General features: G+C 37.3%; 2 protein-coding genes across 3 annotated transcripts; both read right to left on the reverse strand.

Moving 5' to 3' along the window:
• Positions 1–960: 960 nt before the first annotated feature.
• Positions 961–9,740, reverse strand: LOC107809466 (rho-N domain-containing protein 1, chloroplastic-like). Its single transcript, XM_075244432.1, has 2 exons — positions 9,582–9,740; positions 961–2,234 (listed from the first exon to the last, which is right to left on the reverse strand). The coding sequence occupies exons 1-2, from the start codon at positions 9,640–9,642 to the stop codon at positions 1,150–1,152; spliced, it is 1,146 nt and encodes a 381-aa protein (XP_075100533.1). The 5' UTR covers positions 9,643–9,740; the 3' UTR covers positions 961–1,149.
• A 9,715-nt stretch (positions 9,741–19,455) lies between these two features.
• On the reverse strand, positions 19,456–26,637 carry LOC107821453 (mitochondrial ATP-independent inner membrane protease subunit 2-like). 2 transcript variants are annotated; one of them, XM_075243264.1, is made up of 5 exons: positions 26,370–26,637; positions 23,145–23,317; positions 21,982–22,165; positions 19,943–20,049; positions 19,456–19,852 (listed from the first exon to the last, which is right to left on the reverse strand). In XM_075243264.1, the coding sequence occupies exons 1-5, from the start codon at positions 26,439–26,441 to the stop codon at positions 19,771–19,773; spliced, it is 618 nt and encodes a 205-aa protein (XP_075099365.1). In that variant the 5' UTR covers positions 26,442–26,637; the 3' UTR covers positions 19,456–19,770. The 2 variants fall into 2 exon arrangements, with proteins under 2 accessions (XP_075099365.1, XP_075099364.1); XM_075243263.1 differs by having other exon boundaries at positions 19,943–20,052.
• Positions 26,638–27,330: the final 693 nt, after the last annotated feature.

Genomic DNA, 27,330 nt, shown 5'->3' on the forward strand with positions numbered 1-27,330 from the left:
TTAGTGGACTACTGGTGCATTAGTTTAAAAAAACAAAATTATTTTTTAAGTAATTATTTTTAATTCAGCATTGACCTAACGGTCAAAGGGTATAAGTGAACCAAAAAGGTGGATGGAGGGATATTTTTAGCCCAATAGGTGGATGAAGGGTATTTTAAAATCTTTTTCAATAGTTTAGGGGTATTTTGAACCCTTTTCCGTTACTTCTATTCAAACATTTCTGCACAAACATTGTGAAACCCAAGCCAGGTCGAGCAAAATGAGACAAGAGGGAGTGCTAGAACTTGGGAGAACATCAACAGAGGAACTGCAGTTATCTTTCCAGCGCCTTCTTTTTCTTTTTTAAGTAACAAGTACTATACAATGATTGGTAGAAAACCATCTCTGGATGTCAGTGGACGAAGATCTATCACTTCATTTGGTAGGGAACAAGGTCTACTTGACATAAGAAACTTCTAAGCATGTCCTTAGACCCAAACAACTATTGACTCCATTCTGATACCAGAAAATGAATACTACTATTAAAATGTTGAGCAATAGTCACCAAAGATGACACGTGATTGAGGAAAGAATGGTTGGAAAGAGGAAGTGGATGAAAAAGAAAAGGGTAGAAGATGAGAACGAATACTACTCCACAAGTCATGACCCGATTTACTCTCTTGTTGATCCAGCAAGGTGGTATACTAAAGATAGCACTAGTAACCTTAACAACACATTTTTACGACGAGTTGAATCTTGCTATAGCAGATTTCGACATTGATGATGGAATAATTATGCATCAAAATTGAGATAAATTACCAGGACAACTGCACATCCCAGAGGCCCAGAACGTCTCTCCAATTTAGGCAACCGACTTTGCTGAAGTCAAAAGCATCTAAGATAGGCTAGTTTAACAGTTACCAGAGAGTCAGAATACACCGACGGGAATGGTGAATCTGCCAAGTGATATGACACAAAAAGTATAAGAAACTAGTCAAACATGTATTGAATGCAGAAACTGTTACATAGATGTATACAAAATTGTCCAATCTGACTACAGAAACCATCATCAAGAGAAAGAGTACTGTGTAAGACAAACAAAATGTAGAAATTAAAAGACTAATGTGCAAGAACATTCTACAATCTATCATCACTTGTGAAACAAAAAGATCAGACTTGATCAGCACTTAGTAACTCAATGAGCTCTACTTTTTTCAGTTTTGAGTATCCCTTCAACCCACGAGACTTTGCAATAGCTCGCAGTTCAGTCAGCTTCATTTCAGCTAATTCCTCACCAACCTGATGTTGTTCTTCATCATCATTAGCATCAACATTTTCAAACATTTTGGCAGCATCATCGTCAGCCATCTCATCAAACACATCTTCGTCTGAGAAAATCGGCTCTCTGTCAGAATGAGCACTAGAATCAACCTTATTTTTGGGAATTCGGCCAAGTTCAGGGTCCAGATGTATGTCCTTTTCTGTCTTATCTGTAGCAGTAGAGGCAACAAGGTTATCCGAACCTCCCTCGTGATAAACAGGCTGAAATTTGGTTCGGGAAACTGGAGATCTACGTCGGAAGTTTGACTTCGGCCGGTTAACAACTGGGGTCCCACTATCTTGTGCCACATGGTTCACATTGCTATTTAGTTCAGTGCTATTGCCAGCTCTCTCTTCAGAGAATACATTGCTCTGATCTGGCTGGTCAAGGACAAAGTTGCTGCTTCTACTGCTGTTGGTTTTCTTCCCTTTCTGAACTGAGTGTTTTCTTAAAAGCTTGAGAAGGGAATCAACAGTTTCACTCTCTTTACCCTTTCCTTGCAACTCTTCAGATTTTTTCTCCTCTTTGATTGCAGCTCTTTCCCGGAGCTGAGCCTGCACCTTTCTGAATAGTTCAACAATCTCCCTTTCCCTTGGACCTGGAGTGGCTGTAGCTTGGAATTTTGAAGTGTTTGATGCAGTAAGCAGTGGTCCATTTCGTGAAGATAGCATTTCAGATTCTTCTAAATTATCATAACTGTCTCTCTCTTCATTTTGCCTGTTCCTGCCCCTGGAAAACTTGTTTTGCCTCGAAAAATCTGGATTTCTTTTATGATTGCTGAAGCTAGCATTACATATAAAAGGTGTACTCTTGTAAGGAGATTTCAAATTTAAAATCTTAACCTTCGAGGACTGCTTATATTCACCCCAAGAGGTGACTGCTCTCCCTGATAGTCCTGAGCAGGGAAGACAACTACCTTCTGGGGAACCAAACCCTGAAATAGAACAATAATAGCATATATCTTATAAGTCTTTATATAGGACTTTATGGATAAGAAAGACACAGATTTTTGTTTTTTGAGTTAAGGACTCAGATTATGCATTACAGGATGTTTCAAAAATAGCTATATTTTTTTGTTGACGGAATAATCAGCATGTTGTAGGTCATGGCAGATGTATTCACATTGGCAGAAATTTATAACTTTTCTTGCCCTTCATATGGAAGGGTGACTAAGAAAAGAATCATAGCTGCATAGGAAATAAGATACATAATCTCAGAACAGATACTTTATTTCACATCTTTTTCCAAGAGTTTTCATTTACCGTTTAAAGAGCATTCTTTGGGATAACTGTACAACGTTATATCAGATTCGTTCATATGCTTTACATTTTACATATAAATGTCCAACAGCTATCAATAAGCATTGAAAAGGTCTTTAATTCTATTTCCATAAGAAGCATTTACATTTTAAATGATATTTACTGTTGTTGACTAACAGAATCAGTAGTAGCAAAAATAATGGCAATGACGATTGCAATGAAAATAACCCTGAAGTCATCATCTTGATACCCACGATGAATATAATTCATACACTAAAGTGAGAGGGGCAAAGAGTTCCAGAAAGAGCAGAAAGGCAACAAAAATGGGGCATAAAGAAATATATTGTGAACAAGAGAACATCTGTGCTACTTGTCACACCTCCTTTTTCCTACACCCCGGAAGGGTATAAGGGAGTTTTTCCAATTAAAGTACAATCGAAACGTGATTTATTTATATTAAGATTCAGAGTCGCCACTTGGGAGATTTATGGTGTCCCAAGTCACCGGTGGAATCCCGAATCGAGGAAAAGATTGACTCTGTTTAACAGTCCGCGAACCAGAAATCCGAGTAAGGAATTCTGTTAAACCGAGAGAAGGTGTTAGGCATTCCCGAGTTCCGTAGTTCTAGCACGGTCGCTCAACTGTTATAATTGGCCTGTTTATATGATTTTAAACATTTTTGAACCTATGTGCAATTTTAAACTTTTTAACCGCTTTATTTAATTATTTTTCAAGGAAAATTGCAACGTCATTTAAAATGTCTTGAACCACGTCACATAAATGCACCCGCGATTCGCAACACATTTTATCCGACGTTGAGATTTGGATTTGGGTCACATAAATGCCCACCCGAGTTTAGGAAGGTAAATTATTAAAATAACGCGCCTAAAGCAACTACGCGTTTTTTAACTTTGCGAGGGCCATGGGAATATGCTAAATGGCGCGCCTCGAATTCTAAGGATTAAAACAAAATTAATTAAACAAGGGTCATGCGATTGTCATTTTTGTTTGGCATGGCGCACCCCACTTCTAATCTTGAGGAAATTCAAACTAAATGCTTGAGAGCCATGGCTATTTGCATTGCCTAATATGGCACCCCTCCTTTAACTAATTATATTTTTTTTAAAACAAAACTAGTTGAGTAAAGCTAAGCAACAAAAAAAACTTTCAACCGTTAAAGATCAATCAACTTAAGGGGAGGGATTTGCAATCACTAGGATAATCTAAACAAACTGAGATCGTAAACTTCTGGGCTACAACGTGAAGCCCAGAATCAAGAATACCGAAACAAGAGCTTGGCACGACTGGGCCAAGATGGCAGCAACGTGAAGCCCAGAATCAAGAATACCGAAACAAGAGCTTGGCACGACTGGGCCAAGATGGCAGCCCAAGTCATTGTCATAGACTTCAGCCATGGTATGGAATTTAATTGCAACGAGACCTTCAGAATTTAGACACTATTTCACCATTTAAAAGCACTGATTTGAATTGCCAATGAAAGAATAAATCAAGACTTCAAAATAGACTTAACTCACATGCTGAATTCTGACCTCGCATTAACACATTTAAACAATTTCACGATTTCAATTTATCATAAGAAAAAATGTGAAGACCTAGACTGAACTAGAGGTGTTTCCAGCATAAACCAAACATGATCTCCGTTTGAAATCTTTCATGGAACAGAACCATTATACAAGCAGTAAGGGAAAGAGTGAACAGTGAACCCCTGAACTTATAAAAACCACACTTTAAACATGAGAAGATAAAGCTTGGAAACCAAATGAGAAACAGAATACAGGTCAGGGGTGTTGGACCCCAAAATTTGAATTACTGCCTTTCAATCTTGACCAAGCCAAACCAACTTAACTAACCAACTAATAGCTTCAATTCTCAGTTAGTAAATATCTTCAAAGAAGTACAAATAGTCCCAAATTATTTACATTAGAGCAGACTCAATCCAAACCTCACAAGGGCACATAGCACTAATGACACAAACGCATATACTTAACAGCTAAACTAGAGAGCATACGAAGAAGATTAACAGAAGAACATGTAACAATTATCATTTTCTTCAAAGCTTGATTACATGTTTTTGACCCACACTTCACATGTCACTCAAGATCCAAGGTCATACCTGGAAATCAAGAAGGAAGCAAGGGAATAAGGAATCAGTAGCAGCAGCAGTAAAATCAGCCCAGAATCAGTAAATTGAAACCATAGGATTAGTTACAAATCTAATAAAACAGTAGTTTCAACACAGCCAGACCCAAATCTTTCCAGAAAAACCAATATCAATCTATCTTTCAACACTAATGAAGTCCAAAAACTATTTAGGAATGGAAAATTTTCACTATTCAAGGCAGAAATTTGCAATGGTACAGTAGTTTTTAGTATTTTCAACTCTTCGAACTCTCTTTCTATATCTGTTTTTTTCAATCATAAAATCTCTGTATTTCAGAATGTTCTTCTCTATTTCCAGTAGTTTTTTTTAGAATATCTCTTCTATGTATTTCAGAGTACCAGACTGTTCTTCCCCCCCTAAAACCTCTCAAGTTCAACCTTTAAATAGGCATTGGTGGGTTGGCATAGGATTCCTGCTAATATTCGGTGCCACGGGAGCTTGAATTTCAATTCTATTGGTATCAATGAGTTCCTGTATCGCACTTTTTAAGTGCCAGCAATTCTCTGTGTCATGACCTGGAGTACTAGAACAATACTCACAGCTGATAGTATAGTCAAGATTTTTTGGAGGAGGATTTGGCAGTTTGGACTGTATCGGCCCTAGCATATCCAGCTGTTTTAGCCTGTGGAACAGACTAGTGTATGATTCTCCCAACGGAGTAAATGTTTTCTTTTCTGCAACCTTTCACCCTTGAATGCTTGACTAGGCCGGAAACTTGGTCCGGGAGTGTTTTGATAGGCTCGTGGATGTGGGTAAGTATTTTGTGGAACGGGAGCACGCCATTGCGAGTGATCCCCCACCAGAACCTCATTTTTCCGTCCATCATGCACAAGCATACAACCAACCTCCTGCCCATACGCAATGGCGTGCTCCCGTTCCACAAAATACTTACCCACATCCACGAGCCTACCAAAACACTCCCGGACCAAGTTTCCGGCCTAGTCAAGCATTCAAGGGTGAAAGGTTGCAGAAAAAGAAAACTTTTACTCCGTTGGGAGAATCATACACTAGTCTGTTCGACAGGCTAAAACAGCTGGATATGCTAAGGCCGATACAGTCCAAACTGCCAAATCCTCCTCCAATCTTGACTATACTATCAGTTGTGAGTATTGTTCTGGTACTCCAGGTCATGACACAGAGAATTGCTGGCACTTAAAAAGTGCGATACAGGAACTCATTGATACCAATAGAATTGAAGTACAAGCTCCCGTGGCACCGAATATTAGCAGGAATCCTATGCCAACCCACCAAGAGGCAAATATGATTGAAATAGTGCATGAGGGGGGAAGAGCAGTCTGGTACTCCGAAATACATAGAAGAGATATTCTGAAAAAACTACTGGAAATAGAGAAGAACATTCTGAAATACAGAGATTTTATGATTGAAAAAAAACAGATATAGAAAGAGAGTTCGAAGAGTTGAAAATACTAAAAACTATTGTTCCATTGCAAATTTCTGCCTCGAATAGTGAAAATTTTCCATTCCTAAATAGTTTATGGACTTCATTAGTGTTGAAAGATAGATTGATATTGGTTTTTCTGGAAAGATTTGGGTCTGGCTGTGTTGAAACTACTGTTTTATTAGATTTGTAACTAATCCTATGGTTTCAATTTACTGATTCTGGGCTGATTTTACTGCTGCTGCTACTGATTCCTTATTCCCTTGCTTCCTTCTTGATTTCCAGGTATGTCCTTGGATCTTGAGTGACATGTGAAGTGTGGGTCAGAAACATGCAATCAAGTTTTGAAGAAAATGATAATTGTTACATGTTCTTCTGTTAACCTTCTTTGTATGCTCTCTAGTTTAGCTGTTAAGTATATGCGTTTGTGTCATTAGTGTCATGTGCCCTTGTGAGGTTTGGATTGAGTCTGCTCTAATGTAAATAATTTGGGACTATTTGTACTTCTTTGAAGATGTTTACTAACTGAGAATTGAAGCTATTAGTTGGTTAGTTAAGTTGGTTTGGCTTGGTCAAGATTGAAAGGCAGTAATTCAAATTTTGGGGTCCAACACCCCTGACCCGTATTCTGATTCTCATTTGGTTTCCAAGCTTTGTCTTCTCGTGTTTAAAGTGTGGTTTTTATAAGTTCAGGGGTTCACTGTTTACTCTTTCCCTTACTGCTTGTATAATGGTTCTGTTCCATGAAAGATTTCAAACGGGGATCATGTTTGGTTTATGCTGGAAACACCTCTAGTTCAGTCTAGGTCTTCATATTTTTTCTTCTGATAAATTGAAATCGTGAAATTGTTTAAATGTGTTAATGCGAGGTCAGAATTCAGCATGTGAGTTAAGTCTATTTTGAAATCTTGATTTATTCTTTCATTGGCAATTCAAATCAGTGCTTTTAAATGGTGAAATAGCGTCTAAATTCTGAAGGTCTCGTTGCAATTAAATTCCATACCATGGCTGAAGTCTATGACAATGACTTGGGCTGTCATCTTGGCCCAGTCGTGCCAAGCTCTTGTTCCGGTATTCTTGATTCTGGGCTTCACGTTTAGCCCGGAAGTTTACGATCTCAGTTTGTTTAAATCATGCTAGTGATTGCAAATCCCTCCCTTAAGTTGATTGATCTTTAATGGTTGAAAGTTTTTTTTGTTGTTTAGCTTTACTCAACTAGTTTTGTTTTAAAAAAAATATAATTAGTTAAAGGAGGGGTGCCATATTAGGCAATGCAAATAGCCATGGCTCTCAAGCATTTAGTTTGAATTTCCTCAAGATTAGAAGTGGGGTGCGCCATGCCAAACAAAAATGACAATCGCATGGCCCTTGTTTAATTAATTTTGTTTTAATCCTTAGAATTCGAGGCGCGCCATTTAGCAAATTCCCATGGTCCTCGCAAAGTTAAAAACGCGTAGTTGCTTTAGGCGCGTTATTTTAATAATTTACCTTCCCAAACTCGGATGCGCATTTGTGTGACTCAAATCCAAATCTCAACGTCGGATAAAATGTGTTGCGAATCGCGGGTGCATTTATGTGACGTGGTTCAAGACATATTTCAAATGACATTGCAATTTTCCTTGAAAAATAATTAAATAAAGCGGTTAAAAAGTTTAAAATTGCACATAGGTTCAAAAATGTTTAAAATCATATAAACAGGTCAATTATAACAGTTGAGCGACCGTGCTAGAACCACGGAACTCGGGAATACCTAACACCTTCTCCCGGGTTAACAGAATTCCTTACTCGGATTTCTGGTTCGCGGACTGTTAAACAGAGTCAATCTTTTTCTCGATTCGGGATTACACCGGTGACTTGGGACACCATAAATCTCCCAAGTGGCGACTCTGAATCTTAATATAAATAAATCCCGTTTTGATTGTCCTTTAATTGGAAAAATTCCCTTATACCCTTCCGGAGTGTAGGAAAAAGGAGGTGTGACAACTCTGGCAACTCTGCTGGGGATTTTTTGGCCCAGATCTGATTTCCTCTCTTTTATTAATTCTTTTTCTTTTCTTTTCTTCCTTTTTCTTTCAAAAATTGAAACTAAAATCCTAATTAAATTATAAAACCCAAATTAGCTTTAAGAATATTAATTAACTCTAAATAATAATTATCATAAATAATTAAATACTAAATTAAAAGAAAATCACACAATTTGACTAAAAACACAAAAATGTTATTTTTTGTGAATTTTCATTTTTTTAAAACACTTAATTATTAATTAATGTAAAAATCAAATCCTAAATGCAGATGCTATATTTTTGTATTTTTAATGCATTAATAAAATTAAACATGTACACAAACATACGCAGACAATCAGGAAAATTGCATAATAATTCCTAAAAATAACACATAATTAAAGAAAAGACCTAATTTTGGGAATTCTTTTGGAGTAATTCGTGTGAGGCAAAAATCACGTGTTCACACTACTGTTAGCACCTTGTGGAAAGATAATAAGGTTGGAAGAGATCTTGGCATGGCCAGGCACACCTATAAAGCTTTCCTTCAGTTATGTTTAGATGACCAAGCTGATGTGTGAACTTCAAGGGAAGTTGGAAGATCTAAAAACTAAAAAAGATCAGAAGAAAAAGTAATTTCCACTAGATAGGAGCTTGTGGAGTTTTAAAGGAAAACTTTACTTCAAGAAGAGCCAATAATTTGCTATACATGCCAATAATTCTGCACATTTGCTACCTCACACACCCCCAACACGCCACGCCACCCAGAAAGTTATTCACATTTTCAAATATTTCATGAAAATGCAAATTAAACCACTTCTTACATTATTCAAAAGAAGCTGAACCACTTTAGCTTAATCAATTGCAGCTAATAGTAAACTGCATTGACATAGGAACCCGTGACAAGGACTTCTTGTTCATTTATTTATCAATAGCCTCAACAGTAAACAGCACTAAATTTTTCTTTATTACCGAGTATCAGAATGAAAGCGTCCAACTAGAGCAAAATGGATATAGAGGATTCAAATAGCCGAACCCACTAGTTTTGTATTGAAACAAAGTTATTGTCTGTAGTGGCTACTAAGGACTTTCCCTAATTAAACTGGTTACGGTTAGCGTTCCTTTTTTTTTTTTTTTGAAGTTTAACCATCTGGAACTATTCCAGATTGGCGTCAGGTAAGCCCAACTAAGGGTAAAACCTCCTACCAATAAGTTCTCCACTCCCAGGCTCGATGTTAAAGAGTGGAGGGATCTCAACCATTCACCACACGCCCCGGTGGTGAACTGGTCAGTATTTGGACATAGCTAGGGCATTAATAAGAGGCACACTAATCAAAAAGACCTCCACTCCATTTGTTAACACAAGCATTTCATCAAACACCTTATGCGCACAAATTGTTTATCATAAACGGGAAAAAGAAGATGGAAAAAACATATTTACCTGGAAGATTCTTGGGAGTGAAATCAATGGCGCTTGACATTTTTGGAACTTGAGAAAACATAGGAAAGAATCTTCAGTCTCAAACACACTTTCCCATTTTCGTTGTTCGGCTCTATACTAGCTTTAGCTTCTGTTGCCTTTTATATATCGCTCCCTGATAAGGGAGGTTTTAGATATATTGACCATTATCGTGGGGGCCAGAAGGGGAATATCGAGTAATTTCAAAATTTAGTCAATCGCAGTCCGTTTGGTTTTGTATGTACCACTTTACCCCCTCACAGTTTTGGTTTCTTACAGTTTTAGGTCTCTTCATCTTTTTTCTATCTTTTCTTCTTTTAAGGGTGTAATCAATTGTATAAGTAGATTAATAAAAGATAATTTTAAGATTCGTGGTAAACAAAAATATGTATTTTTGAAGAATAAAAGATAGAGACAGAGCTAGAATAGCCCTAGCAAGACTCAAAACCTTTAGAAATGCATGTTTTTTTTTATTTTGTTAGATGGTACATTAAAAGCAGTGATGTCGTCCCTTGATTTAAACGGAACTCATTACAGAGTGAGAAAATGATCAAATTTATCCCTTTACTTTGATATATTGTTCACATCTACTCCCCATTATACTATGTGGCTATATCTACCATTATCGTTAACCAATTTTTTTTAAAATACCCTTCAGCTAACGGAAAGCCACTAGATCAAAAAAACGACTAGCTTTTTTTAAAAAGAAAACCCATAGCCCGTTAAACCCCTTTTGTTTACTGCGCTTCTTTCTCATAAATTAGCCATTTCCTTGGTAGTCACTTGTTGATCTCCAAAAGTGAAAGACATAAAAATTAGGGACAATCATATATTCATTTTTATATTGAGTCCCGATTCTTTTAATATCCTTATTGAATGTTTATTAAATTCTACCTTTTCACATTTCTTTTTTTTCCTGGCTTCTCCATTTGTTTCTTTCCACCATTCTGAACTGTACGAGTGTTCACAATGATTTTTTTTTCCAGCATGACCTAAATGTTTATAGCATCAGCTTTGAAGTCTTAAGACAACTACCAAGGTGTTTCTTCCTCCAACAGTGAGCCTTTGTTGATGAGTATTCACGCACCTTGATTTTCTTATATTGTTTTAAGAATTTAGGCAACGAGTAATCATCGTCTAACCAAAGTTAAATTCCAAGTTATGGGATGGGATACTCATAGCTCTTAGTAACAACTGAATAATGAGCAAAAATTTAAAAATAATTAGAGGAGATTCAATTTAATATCAAACTACAGTCTAAGAAATTCATCAGTAATGGAAAAAGTATCAACAAGCTGAGCTGGAGAGTAACTTAACAATAAAAGTACACTAACTACATTTATTAACCAACTAGTGAAATTGAACGCGCTTCGCGCGATTATTGAAAGGATCACTAAATCTAATTATGACTTTAGTCGAAATAGAATATGTTAAGTTTTTCGTATATACAGATATGAAATTTAGTTATTTTCATGAGATAACAAATATAATTATTTTCGTTAGAATTAGAGCATAAATGATTGCAACTTTTATTATAGTACTTTTCGAACAGAAAACTATATAATGGGTGTTTACTTGATTTTTAATATACTATTTTCTTATTTAAATTTTATTTTGGATACATAAATATAGGAGTATTTGATTTCTTTTAATTTCATCAGATAGTGAGACTTCAGCTTTCCTAAAATTCTCTTCTCAAATTAAAAAAAAAAACTAAAAAATGTAAAGAAAAGAAACAAACAATAAATAAATTAAATAATTGCCAAACCAAGTTGCGATGTTCATCCATTGAGTTGCATTTTCGTTATGTAATTTTCCCCCATCTTTTATTATTTTTCAAATACTTTCTTTCAGGTTCTTTTTCTTCACTTCTTTTTTTATCCTTAATCTTCCTCTTAAGTTTTAATTCTATAAATAATCTCATATTCCATAAAAGTCAGGTGCATTACTTCTCTATCCTCTATTATTTTTTTCTTTCCTACCTTGTTCTCCCTATGTCATTTTTCTCCTCTAAACTCTATTTTTTCTCCTCTTTCCTGCTGTTGCTTAGCAAAATTCTTAATATTGATCGTGAAATTAGATACAAATTATTCAAGTTATTGAAAGTAAAATTTCCATATTGAAAAAATACATTAAAAAATATTATAAGTCATAATAATTTATAATTCAAAATACTTATAAAATATCTAAGAAGAATATGGTCAAAAGATCAACCTTGTAGACTTTCTAAATAATAATGTTCTCACATGAACTGAATCATGGCGTAGAATTTTAGGCAAATACATAGGAAACAATAAATATACCAGTAACACAACTTAAAAGTAATGCAAGTATTAATGCTACTACGAAACCAATTTAAAGTCTGTGTAGAAAAATTGATCAAATATGCTTGCTATATGAAGAAGCAAAAGTTTTAGGGGCCGGAGGTGCATATACACATTAACTATGACGCTATTATATTTGTCTGAAACTATGACGCTATTAAAATTGTCTGAATTTGCTGGTGAATAGAAAATCTAAACAACAAAAAATAATATGAAGGACAAAAAAACATCTTTCACATGTAATAAAAGAAGACAAACTCATATTGAGAAATGACAAATTTATCATCCGAATTAGAGATAATGCAAGGGCTTAATCAGCCAACCTAATATCTTCAGGCTGCAGAGGCTTGGGTAGCATTTTAGATTGTGTGCAACAACTTGAAAGAACATGAAGAGCAATGGAAAAAGAAAACAAAATGAACTTGAAGATTGATGGTGGCTTTTCAATTCTCCATTAATATATACAATAACTAATAATAATTAATATAGTAATTTATATGCAATAAATTTATACGAGAGTTAATTACTTTGTGTAAAGACCATATATAAGGGAAGGGGTACGAACCATCACATTTATTCTTACAATAAGATAATAACAAAGTAGAGAAAAAGGCAAAAAAGGAGAAAAAAGATAAATTCAATATCCTTGGCCTAAAAGAATGACACATCATCTTACATAAGTGTAATAATGTTTATGTGTTTCTCCAATCTTTACAAAAATATATTTCTCCGAACTAGAACCTAGAGTAATAAAAAACTTTTAAATTTCTTGCACTACCACATTCTTTTGTAGCACAATAGAAGAAATGCTTCGGTTAACCCAAAGAGATGTACAATGAGCCTCTTAACGTTGTGTTGACTCCATTCATCTTCTGCTTCATAAGAAAAAAGTTAGTCCATAAAGTAGTTGAATAGTATTTCTTTCAACAAATAGATATTTTTAGGCTAAATAACGAATATACATATTGACTACACAAACTGATTCATCAAACTTAAATTTCTATATAGTTTAGAACCCCCTTGATTCCAAGCTAAAGATCATAAAAGGAATACAAATAAAATAAAATGATTACAAGAGGAAACTTTGTTCTTATCAACAATTTTACTACGCTAAAAAAAGGCATATATGCATATTCAGGAACAGTCTTGCAAGTCCAATAAACTAATTTCGTCATATAAGTAAATAAATGAACAAAATCCGAAAAGGAAAAAATAAAACGAAAGACAGTCAAGCAAAATATAAAGGCAGAACACAAGTAAAAAGAGATACACTATATACATTAAATAGAGGATAGTGACAAAATTCTTTAAATTTTCCAAAATTATAGCATCCCAAAATACTACGACATGCAGTAAAACAAAAATCTAAGAATATGTCATAAATAATATAATGCCGGAAATTTTGAAAAAACATGTAAAGTTAGTCAGGAACTGAGGATAAAAGAATACAAACCTGGCCGGAAGAACCATTGCTTGGAAGTTGTGTTTTATGACAGGAAGGGAGCCTATATTTGTAGATAAGTCTCTGCTCACTACAGGAGATTGTAGTAGTTTTTTTTTTCTCCATAAATATGAAACTTAAAGGTTACAACTTGCAAAGGTAGCAACCATTATTGGATTATTATATAGAGACAGATCAAGCCATGGAAATTTGTTTAATTGAGGAAAACCAATAGGTGAAAAGTTCTTTATAACTGATGTATGTTATTCATTGAGAGATAATGATGCGATGTAATAAATGAGATTAACAAAAGCATCAGTTTCATATTCCTTTCAATGATAATAGGTAAAATATAATATGTCTACCTAGATAAGAGAATTTGGATTTAAAAAGGAGAAAAAAGATAAACCACTTCCTTGAGCAATAAGACGTGCCACATCATATTTTCTATTCCTAGCTTTATATATATATAAATAGATATAAGATGTTATCACTTATCAACACACAAACCAACTGTCAAGTGTACATTACATTAGACAAAGAATTCCATATTATAACCACAAAAAAAAAAAAAAAATGATAACATGACATCCTAATGCCACCATGAACAACTAATAAGAACCAAAAATATGATTTCTTACTAATCCTACTGCCACCATCTTTCGGGGTCTCTCTAAATAAATAAAATATGTTAAGACGTCTAAGAAATTTAAGTCCGTTATTTTTATATGATGGATTTAATCGATCATGGGTTACATGTTTTTATTTTATTTTAAAAGGGGGGTACTTTTTTAATCTAGTGCCATTTTGTTAAGTAGGGGGCATTTTATAAAAATTTGGTGAGCGGTAAGGATAGATGTGACCCTATAATATAAAAAAGGATAGATATGAGCAATATATCAAAGTAGAGGTAAATTTGACCGTTTTCCCTATCACTGTTAATGTCAAAGGTAGTCACATTTACCATTTTACAGTATTTTTAGTGGAAAGCTATATTCTGAATACGACATCAATTTAGAGGCACCTATACAGGCTTAGTACAAGCGAAATAATAACAATTTAAAAAAAAAAAATTGAACAATCAAAATAACAGAGAAAACGACAACTTCGAAAACAAGCACAGGCACACGCCATTTAGTAAGTCGTTTATAATAGGCAGATTTTCTTCTCAAATTCTTAGTATTGTCCAAGTTTCGTTTTTGACTTGCTTAGCACCTACTTCATTGCCTACTAGGCCACCCTTTGTTCAATAGAAACATGACCTAGTTAAGTATAAGCACACTAACGGTCATCCTTCGCTATCGTCCCAATTTTATTGGATGTCCCCCGAGGGACAAGTAAAAACACACTACAAAAAGTCATCAAAAACTGTTCAAGAAAGTGCTACTATAAAACAACAACAACAACCCAGTATAATTCCACAAGTGGGGTCTGGGGAGGGTAATATGTACGCAAACCTTACCCCTACCCCGAAGGGTAGAGAGGCTGTTTCCAGGAGACCCTCGGCTCAAAAAAAGCAACAGGAGCCGATATATTAGTACCATAAAAATGCATAATAAAATAATAGCATAATAAGAGATATGAAATACAGAATACGAAATACGAAATGGATGACTGGTATAGTAAAACTAGCAGGTAAAGCCCTGCATCAATAGACGACCAATGACATTCTCAGTCTAACTCCTAACTGGCTAGTCTCACTCTATTGTGCTGTAGAAATATTCATAACTCTCCCCTAACCTACAACCTTAATGCTCGACCTCCATAATTCTCTGTCAAGGGCCATGTCCTCAGTAATCCTAAGTCGCGCCATGTCATGTCTGATCACCTCTCCCCAATACTTCTTAGGTCGTCCTCTACCTCTCCGCATGCCCACTATAGTCAGTCGCTCACACCTCCTCACTGGTGCATCAGTGCTCCTCCTCTGAATGTGCCCGAACCATCTGAGTCTTACTTCCCGCATTTTGTCCTCCATGGGGGCCACGCCCACCTTCTCTCGAATATCTTCATTCCTAATCTTATCCATCCTTATATGCTTGCACATCCACCTCAACATCCTCATCTCTGCTACTTTCATCTTCTGGATGTGTGAGTTCTTTACCGGCCAACATTCAGTTCCATATAACATGGCAGGCCTAACCACTGCTCTATAAAACTTATCTTTTAGTAACGGTGGCACTTTCTTGTCACACAAGACTCCCGACGCTAACCTCCACTTCATCCACCCCACCCCTATACGGTGTGTGACATCCTCGTCAATCTCCCCGATCCCCTGAATAACCGATCCAAGGTACTTGAAACTACACCTCTTGGGAATGACTTGAGAGTCAAGCCTCACTTCAACTCCCGCTTCCGTCGGCTCAACTCCAAATTTGCACTCGAGGTATTCCGTCTTCGTCCTGCTCAACTTGAAACCTTTAGACTCAAGAGCATGTCTCCAAATCTCTAGCCTCTCATTGACGTCGCCTCGTGTCTCATCAATTAGAATAATGTCATCAGCAAATAGCATGCACCATGGCACCTCCCCTTGAATATGATGAGTCAGTGCATCCATCACCAGGGCAAATAGGAATGGGCTGAGCGCAGACCCTTGGTGCAACCCCGTAATAACTAGAAAGTGTTCAGAGTCGCCTCCTACTGTCCTAACCCGAGTCTTAGATCCCTCATACATGTCTTTAATCACCCTAATATAGTCAATCGGGACCCCTTTATCCTCTAAGCAGCTCCATAAGTCCTCCCTAGGAACCCTATCGTACGCTTTTTCCAGATCAATAAACACCATGTGGAGATCCTTCTTCCTATCCCTGTACTGTTCCACCATACTCCTAATAAGGTGGATAGCTTCTGTGGTAGATCGCCCCGGCATAAACCCGAACTGGTTGTCTGAAATAGACACCGTCCTTCGCACTCTCATTTCTACCACTCTCTCCCAAACTTTCATGGTATGACTTAGTAATTTGATGCCCATATAGTTGTTACAGCTCTGGACATCACCTTTGTTCTTATACAACGGGACCATTGTACTCCACCTCCACTCTTCAGGCATCCTATTAGTCTTGAATATAACACTAAACAATGCAGTAAGTCATTCCAAGCCTGCTCTACCCACACACCTCCACAGTTCAACCGGAATTTCGTCTGGCCCGGTAGCTCTGCCCCTTCTCATCTTACGCATTGCCTCCATGACTTCATCGATCTCAATGTCCCTACAATTACTTAATTCATGGTGACTGTCGGCATTCCTCGATTCCCCAAGTATAATATCCTGATCCCCTTCTTCACTTAGAAGTTTATGAAAGTAGGTCTGCCACCTCCTCTTAATCTGGTCATCTCCCATCAAAACTTTGTCGTCATCATCTTTTATGCACCTCACTTGGTCCAGATCCCGAGTTGTCCTCTCTCTCACCTTAGCGAGTCGAAATAACTTCTTCTCCCCACTTTTGTTCCTTAGTTCCTCATACAGACGAGCAAAAGCTGTCGTCTTAGCCTCCGTCACTGCCATCTTCGCCTCCTTCCTAGCTACCTTATACCTTTGACTGTTCTCTCTCTTCTCCTCCTCGTTATTGCTCCCTACTAACCGCAGGTAAGCCGCCTTCTTTGCTTCCACTTTACCTTGGACAACTGCATTCCACCACCAATCTCCTTTGTGGCCACCATTGTGGCCCGTAGATATCCCTAACACCTCTCTCGCCGCCTTTCTTATACAGTCCGCCGTCGTCGACCACATTGTGTTTGCGTCCCCACTACTTCTCTAATCTCCCATTGCCGATAATCTTCCTTCCAACTCCTTAGCTTTATCCTTAGTTAAGGCGCCCCACCTAATCCTGGGGCGTCCTTGTACTGACCTCTTCTTGCTCTTTATCCTAATACAAATGTCCATCACCAAAAGCCTATGCTGCGTTGAGAGGGTCTCACCTGGGATAACGTTGCAGTCCTCGCACAACCTTATGTCGCATCTCCTGAGGATGAGATAGTCAATCTGAGTCTTCGCCACCGAACTTTGGTAAGTAACCAAATGTTCATACCGCTTCGTAAAACTCGAGTTCGCAATGACTAGATCGAAAGCCTTGGCAAAGTCCAACAGCGCAATGCCCCCTCCGTTCCGCTCTCCGAAACCAAAGCCGCCATGCACCTCAGTGTACCCACCTGCAGTTGACCCAATATGACCATTGAAATCTCCTCCTATGAATAACCTCTCAGAAGGCGGTATACTACGAACAATCTCATCTAACCCCTCCCAAAAGCGCCTCTTAATATCCTCATCCAAGCCTGCTTGCAGTGCGTACGCGCTAACGACATTTAAAGTACCCTCACCCACCACCAACTTAATAGTCATTAGTCTATCATTCACCCGTCTGACCTCTACCACGGACTCTCTAAGATGGCTATCTACTAGGATACCCACTCCATTCTTACCCCTCAGGACACCAGAGTACCACAACTTATACCCATCCACGTTTTTCGCCCTCGATCTGACCCACCTAGTCTCCTGGACACACGCTATATTAATATTCCTCTTCTGCATGATTTTCGCCAACTCTATGGATTTACTCGTTAGTGAACCTATGTTCCATGACCCGATTCTCAACCTATAGGCTCCCTTGCCCCCTCTACCTCCCCTGCTACCCGACCTACCCCTAACCCCAGCCCCACACTCTGCCCCACCCGAGGATATGCCCTTATTCTATTATCCCAGAATGCAGCCACTACACCTACAACAATCTAAAGAAGACTCGCTAGTGCACAACGTACACAAATCAAACTAGAAGGAAACAAGTGGTAACTAGTATCCTAGTTGAAAGGTTTAACTATTGCGAAGTAAAGTAACCGTAATTTAGCTAACACCAAAAGGGAAACAGTAAAATAGGAGGTACCAACTCCCGATAACAAAACCTGTGGCTGATTTGTTGTGCTCAATGTAGTTGTACGCTCACGCACCACTTCCTACCGCCCTTTGCTGACACTCGCCCAGGTTGCTCTCCTTTGCCTGTGCTCGTGCGCCCAACTTGTCTCCAATACTCCGAGAATTCCTGAAAATACAGAAAATACCAAGACCCAAAAATCAGAAGGAGCTATCACCGCTACCACTTATACTAGGATGAACAAATTAGGGATTTCTAGCTTCTCTACTTCTCGGTGTTCTTGCTGAGACGGAGTTGTCCAGATCTTGGAGGTGCGACCTACAAGCTTAGACCAATTTCTTGACGAGAATGCACAGCAAGAAGACCAAATCGTATAAGCTAGAAATAAAGCTCCGCAAATCAATAGTACAGCAGCAAAAATCAGCAGAAATCGAACAACAATTTAAATATGGATTCTTTTAAAACCAGAAATAAATAGAGAGCCTCTTATTTCAAATCTCAGTTCCTTTTTTAAGTGAGAGTTCCGTGTGTGTCGAGTGAAGAAGAAGAAAGCACAGCAGCTGATTCTAATTTGCTATAAAGAATCGTGATAACCACTGTGAGGAGCTTCTAGTTTTCATGTAAAAAATCAAAAATCAAAAATCAAATCTTATTAGGAGCTTCTAGTTTTCAGATCTAGCTGAAACAAAAAACTTTATTTCAGATTTTGAAAGCAATCAAGAATTGAAAATTGTAGATTGTAGATTGAATTTGAAGGCAAAAGCCTTTGAAAATCGGCGAGCATTAGAAGGTAATCGCTTCCGGCTCTGACCGGTGAAAAGAGACGCCGCGTACGGCGTTTCGCTTTGACGAAGAGAAAAGAACTAATGACACAATGATACCCAAACTGCAATATACTTACAAACATGAAAGGATTTTTGTCAAAATCTTAGTTTCTTTTACTTTGAAATTTTGGAAATAATTGCACTTGGTTTTAATGTATTGAGGTGGAGCAGGAAACAACAGCAAATTTTCTTTAAACGGTGGAATTGAATTCAAGCTTTTACCCATTATTTCAATTTCCAAAGTGCTACTATAAAACCAAACAAGGAATTACAGCGAGACCTCTCTTCTGATGTTTAGGAAATGGACAAAGTCGTGCTGTATTAGTGTATTGCGGATAATGGGTCTGTGAAAGGAATGTTCAAGCTACTGCAATAAATAGTCTTCTTTGTCAATTGGCCACAACATGGACGAAAGTGAATCATATTGAAAATCTTATCCAAACTTCCATCCATACTACAGTTTCAGCCTTGAAATACGTTCTAAATAGAACTGAAGACCTCAAAGGTTTATAGTTCGTTCGGTGCCTCATTGAGAGGAAAGATCAACACTTTGGGATGACAGCATCTGGTCGAAGGAAAATGTACCAAAATCACTAATACACAACTTTTATTTTTTCCAATGAATTTCGCTCGGATAAAAAAGAGGAAACAAGAAAAAGAGGGTGGGTACAACCAAATCAGTAATCCTAGGAAATCTTTTCCTCATAGCGCACACACAACCTATGCTTTGTGACTTCGTGCCATCTCATCAACATCCAATTCAACTTCAAGGACTGGTGAATCCTTCTGGACGCTAAAGTGACTGAAAAAGCAAGACACAGATTAACCACAATCAATAAGAAAGGTTTTTTCCGATGCACAAGAAAAACAGATATGCAATAACACAACAAACCTGTTGTTAACAGGACCATGGTCCACTGCTGTCCTCAGGCAATATATAGCTCTACCAACTATGTCCGTCAAGGAAACAGGGCCAAAAGTTCTGCTATCCTTGGCTTCCTGCTATTGAGAAGACAAGAAAATAATCTAGAGTCAATCAATATTAATATAACAATAATATCTGTGCAGTTGCTATCCTTCCCCCAAAGCATGAGGAAGCAAGCCCAACTATGACTATAATATGAATAATACAGTACCATATACTCAAAAGACAAAGTCCTTTTTTTTTGTTTGTTGGGATAACCCAGAAATTCCTAAGGGTCCAGAGGCACATGAGTTGAAACCGGTGGTTAATGGACCCACCCCTCTACCCTTCTCCACTTAAATACCAGGCTTCTGTCTGCAGCAGGGTTCGAACCCGTTACATGCGCCTAATCCACACATCACGAGTTGCGGTCTTACCACTAGACCAAAGCCCTGGGGGCAAGTCAAAAGTCCTATTTTAATCTGCAGCCACGGAAAAACTGAAAACTTAGCTCAACTCTTCATCAGAAGTTTATTTCATTTAATAAACTTACCTCTTCACCATACTTCAAAGAGTTTCTCATTGAAAATGCTGAAGTTTTAGCTGAAATACACACATCTCATTATAGGTTTGTTCAGATTCACTACTCACTCTATGCAATCACCTTAAAAGAATCCCCAGAGAAGGTAAACTTAGGCCTCATTTGTTTTTTTTAAGATTAAGACGTCTGAATCTGAATACACATCTGAATATATTAAGATGTGTATTAAGATCTGAATAGAAATAATTAAGACTGTTTGATTTTTAACATCTGAATATATAAATTTATCTTTATTTGAAAATTAATAAACATAAAATTCAAATGAAATACTAACTAATCTAATATTCTATCAATAAAATATATAGTTTTTAAAAATATGATAGTTATTGGTGGTGATGGCTAACGAGTGAATGCCGACCAGAGACGGTGGTTGGTGGTAGTTTTTGGTTGATGATGGTGGTTCATGCTAGTAGCTAGTAGTGATTGGCAGTGGTGGCGATTATGATTGAGGATAGTGGTGGTGGGTGGTGATAGTTAATAATATCGGGTGGTGGTAGTAGTTGTGATTGAGGAAGGTGGTGGGTGGTGGTAGGTTATAATGATCGGCAGTGTGGTTGATGGTGATGGGGTGGTCAGTTGTGGTAGTTGAGGCGGATGAATGTTGATTGTGGGTGAGAATGATAGTGGTCGGAGTGGTGGGGATAGTAGTGGTGATGGTCGATAATGAAGGCTATGATTGAGGATGATGGTGGCATGGTGATGGTGGAGGTGGTGGTTGTGGGGGGTGGTGGTGTGGTGGTGGTGGTTGAGTATGGTGATGGTGGTGGCATGGTGGTAGTTGATAATGGTAGGCGGTGGCGGCAGTTAATAATGAATATATGATAGCATCTTAATGAAATTAAGTCTCTCTGTTATAGATCTTAATCATACAGACGTATTCAGACCCATTAAGTGGTTGTGAAGTAAAAAAAACAAACACACTTAATGATTAAGATCTGAATAATTAAGATTCAGACTTTAAAAACAAACGCACTTAATGTCTGAGATCTAAATGATTAAGATTTAGACCTCCATTAAGTGCAAACAAATGAGGCCTTATTAAGGTTCCCGTTATGGGGAAAAAAACTCTAAAGTTATAACACATATCCAGACTTTGATACATACTCACAATTTTTGCTGCAAAAGTATTGTATTGACATTATGGGGGGAATGAGTAGTCAAGACTCAGATCACATATACAGAAAATATAATAAAACATGAGTAATGACGCTCAAACAGATGCTGAACCAAAGACAAGGATATGACAAACATATTATAGGACTGTTAGAATAAAATACCATATTGCAATATGCAAACTATTCAAAAAGCGTAACATGAAGCGCATAAGACAAGGTTCACAATTTGAGCAAAAGAAGATTTGAGAGAATACAGTCGCATGATATCTTATTCTGGAGGTGAAAGCCAATCTATTGCGAGGATCATATACCTTAGGTTTCACATTTTCATTGTCAGCCAGCACCCAACATTGATCTTTTTCAAGGACAAAAGGCTCATCTTTTTCATCAGTGGACACCATCTCATAGCCTTCAACGGCAGCCAATCTACGGACAAGATAATCATCTGACTTTACAGGGTCCTTGAGAACCACAACATCCCCAACAAATACTTTCCTATGAAAAGCACAGATATGAAGTCAGCAATAGCAAAGAGGAACATATGCAGAAACAGATCCACATAATCGCTTCCACCAAAAGGGAAACAACTAATTTATTAAAACAAAGAGGCAAAGTAAAATGAACATAAACAATAAGATAGCAGTATGATCACCTCCCTACAGCAATTTATGGTGGTAGGATTTCCTTGCTCATAAAATTTGTCCAGGATAAGAAGAAAAGGAAAATAGACTCATCGCACAACTCTCCAAATCATATATGCCATTGAACCCCTAATTTTAGCCAGTAGTTAGGCCAACAGCATGACCAACAACAATTATTTAAAGCTTGATTGTCTATACGCCAGAACAAAGTAACATTTCCTTCGGTAAAGTGCATGAGTAGGAAAATGTAGCTGGCAAATTCAAATGTAACAAAGCTTTAGCAAGAAAGTAATCAATTAACTAATGTGGAGGACAATGACCAACTATTTCTATACTGCAGACATCTGTGAAAACTATTTCTGCAGATATTTGAATTGAGTGTGGTGATGCATAGATCCCCGAAAGAACTGTTTTGTTGCTGGGAAGGCTGCAAGCTAACAAAGGAGATTATTTGGAATACCATTCCAGCTTGCACCGATACTTGTGTTGGTGAAGGTAACATGTAGATGGAAGATTAATCGAGATGTGTGAAAACTAGCTCCTACACTACCGTTATAAAGAAAAATAACTCACTAACTATCAATACTACAAACCTAAATTGTACAGTTTCCTTTATTATAACTATGAGCAAGAAAACCAATTTCTCACTTGAAAATGCCATAAAACCATAAAAGTAGTAACAAAAGAACAATATAACTAATGGTAAAACAATTCTCCCTTGCTTGTTAATGATTCTTCAAGTAAACATGCTACTATAAAAGAAAAGAGAACAAAGCAAAAGTGTAGCACTAAGGCAGAGAAAACCATGCATAAGGCATTAAAGGAGAAGTTACGTTGGATCAACCCAAGGTATCTTCCGAACAAGAAGTGTGCCGCCCTGAGCTCCGAGTGTTGGTGCCATCTCCTCTCCTTTGTTAAAGTGCATAAATGTCAATTTACCCTGAAAGAAATTCTTCCATATGGTATCACCTAATTCTCTATCTGTAATTTGACCTCCTTTGTAGTTCTGCATAGCATTAATATTCAGTTAATCTTTTTCCCTCTACTCAAGAAGTAAAAGTAAACAAATAGAATTTCAAAAAGTAGAAGCTTGACTGATTTTAAGTGCAGAAGAGCAGATGATAATTCAGAATATGGAACCTTGATCTTACACGGCTTGTGTCTTTAACTTTAACATTCTTAATTTGTTGATGATTATAGAATGTTTTGACTTGCATATTGTAGCTTTACAAGTATTAGTTTAGCAAATCTTTAGCACTATTAGAAGGTCAGATTTGTTTCTCTCCTAGTCTTGAGCAGTCCAGTCAGTATTACTTACATTCCCCTATGAGTAGTAATCTTTCCAAGACTAAGTTGGTTCACCACTCCTTTTAAGTTAGGGAAAGTATGGACTCCAAACGTATGCAAAGCTACTGATTATAGGATTCCAATGGTGACAAGACCTGCATTTATTAGTACTCCTCCTCTCTGCTGGACTCAAGTTTCCAAAGTTTGAGCACCAAGTTCAAATCGCTTCTTTACTAAAATATCAGGTTTATGTTTTCATGAAGATAAAGTTAAGAAGGTAATTACTGATTTCTAGTTATTTAAGGGATAAGTTTTAACATAGAAAATTGCAGCTAAAGTTAGAGCAGAGTCACGCTCTCACGTCATATAGGGGGGATTCTAAAACTTGTATGTTTCCTTGCTGTATTACAGATCTTGCAAAAAAAAATTTATTAAGGTGTTATCATTAAAAAGGCATCAAGAACATGCATAAGGAACAATTCTTGCAAGATTACCTCATACTTTCAGTAACTTGGTTCAAATGTTATCAGATAGTAACTCTATTTCAGCTGAACCATGTCAACATAAAGCATGATAGCAGAGAAAACATACAGATTATCCAAGATTCATGAGAAGTGTCAAATGGAATCCAAGGACCAAGTCTCAGAACTGAAAGTTGTTCCTGGAACTATGTATTCAAACATAATTTTCATCAAAAGATTTAAAAGATCAACATGCCTTAGTAGGTTGAACTAATATAGTAGCAGACCTATAACTAGCTAGAAAATCTCATAACAAAAAGCGCCAAAAGACAAGTTCATAGGGGAAAAGATATTCAGTCATGTATGAATCTGTTTTTTCCCTATAAATTGGGAAATATCACTTAGTGAATGGGAAGGCTGTCACATCCCGAGAGAGTGGGAGGATTTAGAATGAAAAACCTCAGGATGTTCAACAATGCATTGCTTGGGAAATAGTTATGGAGATTCAGGATATAGGAGCACGCTCCTTGGAGGGAGGTGATAATAGAAAAGTATTGGATTATCGAGGGGAGTGGAGGAATATAAAAGTATGAATATCACGGTTTCACATAGGTGTGGTCTTTAAAGGAATATTATGAAGGGGTGGGGAGACTTCACTTGCCACATCACTTTCAAGGTTGGTGATGGAAGAAGAATCAGTTTTGGGGACACAGGTGCCGTAAAGAAAACGTGTTAAGAATTGCTTTTCCTAACATATATAGAGTCTCAAGTAAAGCATAAATAACATTGCAATAGATTCAAAGGATATAAGATGGAGGGGAGTGCATTAGGATCTCACATTTAGAAGGAACCTACGGGAGTGGGAGATGGGTGGAATTCCAAATCCTAGTAGAGTTACTAAACAAATAGAATACATCGCATATCATGTCGGATACGTGGAGATGGGAGACGGGATAGAAGGACAGGTCTCAGTCAAATCATATTACCATAAACTATTGGTGAGGAACAAAGAGGATTTCCCGCATCTCTCAATTTGGACACGCAAGCCGCAGAGAAAAGTTTGCTTCTTTGCATGGTTGGTACTTAGGGGAGCGATACTGAGAGCCAAGAACCTAAGGAAGAGGAGGATCACTTGGGTAAAAAGGAGCACTGCTAATAATTAACCTGAGAAGGGGCCTCTTGGTGTGAAATATAAACAAACCGGCTTGGCTATAGCTTTTTTCTATTCCCGGACACATTCTTGCAAGAGCTTCAAAAAATTTACTAAAGTTGCAAGCTTTCAATACTAAAGCTGCATTAGGTTCCCATATTTTAACATCAGAACTCTGAACTAACACCGATGAATATTCTTTTTTTGCATTTTATGAAGTAGGAATGATGTTATTCGGGACAAGGTGGGAGTGGCCCCTGTGGAAAGACAAGATGCGAGAGGTGAAGCTAAGATGGTTCGGCCATGTTAGAAGGGGTAGAACAGATGCCCCAGTCAGGAGGTGTGAAAGGTTGTCCTTGGGGGTAAGAGGAAGGGTAGAGGTAGGCCAAAGAAGTCTTGGGGAGTGGTAATCAGCAGGACGTGGCGCAGCTTGAGCTAACCGAGGACATGACCCTCGATAGGAGGGTGTGGAGATTGCGAATTAGGATAGAAAATTAGTAGATAGTCGAGCGTTTCCATTTGTCTTGCTTAGTTCAATAGTAATAGTACTAGTGTTAGTGTGATATCCCTTTTATCATTAGCTTGCTATTACCACATATCTTGTACTGTTATTACTTGCCAGCAGTACTCCCTTCGTTTGCTATAAATACATATCTTGTACTGTTATTCTTTGCTATCAGTACTTCTTTCATCTTCTCTTTTGCTATCTTGGATTTAGTTTTATAAATATCTTGTATTGCTATTTCTTGCTATCAGCGCTTCTTTCATCTTTTCTTGAGCCGAGGGTCTATCGAAAACAGTTCCCTTCTAGGGTTGGGTTAAGGTTGTGTACATACTACCGTCCTAGACCCCACTCGTGAGATTACACTGGGTTGTCGTTGTTGTTGCATTTTATGAAAGTTCCACAGCTGACATTAAATTTTCTGTGAAGCCTGTTGTGTTGAAGAAAATCATGTCAAAAGACAGATTTATTTATTCTAAAAACCTGGGAGCCCTCTAATTCCCCAAAAATTATAAGTTAATAGCTTTCTCCAGAAAGACCTACTAATCTTTTAGACATATTTGCTGTATCTACAAAACCCGTATACTGATTCAACCCTAGAATCATAGTATGTAAATAATCAATTGTTACATTATAAGAAAAAAGGAGAGTAAATAACCTTCCAGCCAACAGAGGCGGAGTATTCAAGTTTGCTGACAACGTATCGGATCCAGGTGGCTGCAGAGACCATGGCTCACTATCACTTGGCTGCTACTGCTTCTTCTTCTTCTTGTTGTCACCGGTTATAGAGTTTTTAGCATTCCCCCTTTTCTCTTTCTTAAACCCTCATATCCATTTTTCTTATTTATTGTTTTCCTTTTTCTTTCTTTTCTTTTTTGGGTGAAGTCGTAAAGATTAATGGGCAGTTGTGGGCTGGGCACTGATGTGTAGCGGCTCTACGCCTCTAATATTCACCTAATCACCTGCAACCTTAACCCCCCCCCCCCTCTCCCCCCCCAAAAAAAGTAACCTATGAATTAATAAAGTTGAATAAGATATGCAAAATATTGTGGTGAATGTCACAATCTTTTACCCTTTTTTAACCAATTGGAACGTCTTCCTCACTATATGTGTAGTTTACACTATTTTATTCACTTAATAACATTTAATTAATTGTTAAGAAACTAAATTAAAATAATAATATGAAACAAGAATATAGAGAGAAAGAGAGGAGAGATTCTTATTTCATCAAGTGTTTTCCAAGTGTATACAATATCATTTCTCATCCTCTATTTATAGTATTATATAGAGGTATACAAAAGAATGTCATAAACATGGCATTAAGCATTTAAAATCATGGACGAGGCTATGGGAGTTACAACTATAAGTATTGGAGTAATGGGAGTTATGGAGATAACGGGGAAGAGTAGTGAGTGTTATTCATTTAGGAGTTATGGACATCCACTATAATCTAATGTTTCATAACACTCCCCTTGGATATCCATAAATAATATGCATCGTTAAAACTTTACTAGGAAAAAATACTAGTGAAGGAAAAAGAGTACACACATCATGTAATACATATTGTATGTTGCCTCGTTAAAAACCTTGCCAGGAAAACCCATTGGGACAAAATCTGT

Source organism: Nicotiana tabacum, chromosome 22 (assembly GCF_000715075.1).
Source record: "Nicotiana tabacum cultivar K326 chromosome 22, ASM71507v2, whole genome shotgun sequence".
Classification (NCBI taxonomy): domain Eukaryota; kingdom Viridiplantae; phylum Streptophyta; class Magnoliopsida; order Solanales; family Solanaceae; genus Nicotiana; species Nicotiana tabacum.

Bases quoted from the DNA above. Each gene is read 5' to 3' on its own strand.
- LOC107809466 (XM_075244432.1), bottom strand. From the start codon at position 9,642: ATGTTTTCTCAAGTTCCAAAAATGTCAAGCGCCATTGATTTCACTCCC. The intron at 2,235-9,581 runs GTAAATATGTTT...GTTCTATTTCAG, and splicing joins CACTCCCAAGAATCTTCCAG to GGTTTGGTTCCCCAGAAGGT.
- LOC107821453 (XM_075243263.1), bottom strand. From the start codon at position 26,441: ATGGTCTCTGCAGCCACCTGGATCCGATACGTTGTCAGCAAACTTGAA. The intron at 20,053-21,981 runs GTATATGATCCT...TCTTCTCAATAG, and splicing joins ATGAAAATGTGAAACCTAAG to CAGGAAGCCAAGGATAGCAG. The intron at 19,853-19,942 runs GTTTGTTGTGTT...TTGCTTTTTCAG, and splicing joins CATGGTCCTGTTAACAACAG to TCACTTTAGCGTCCAGAAGG.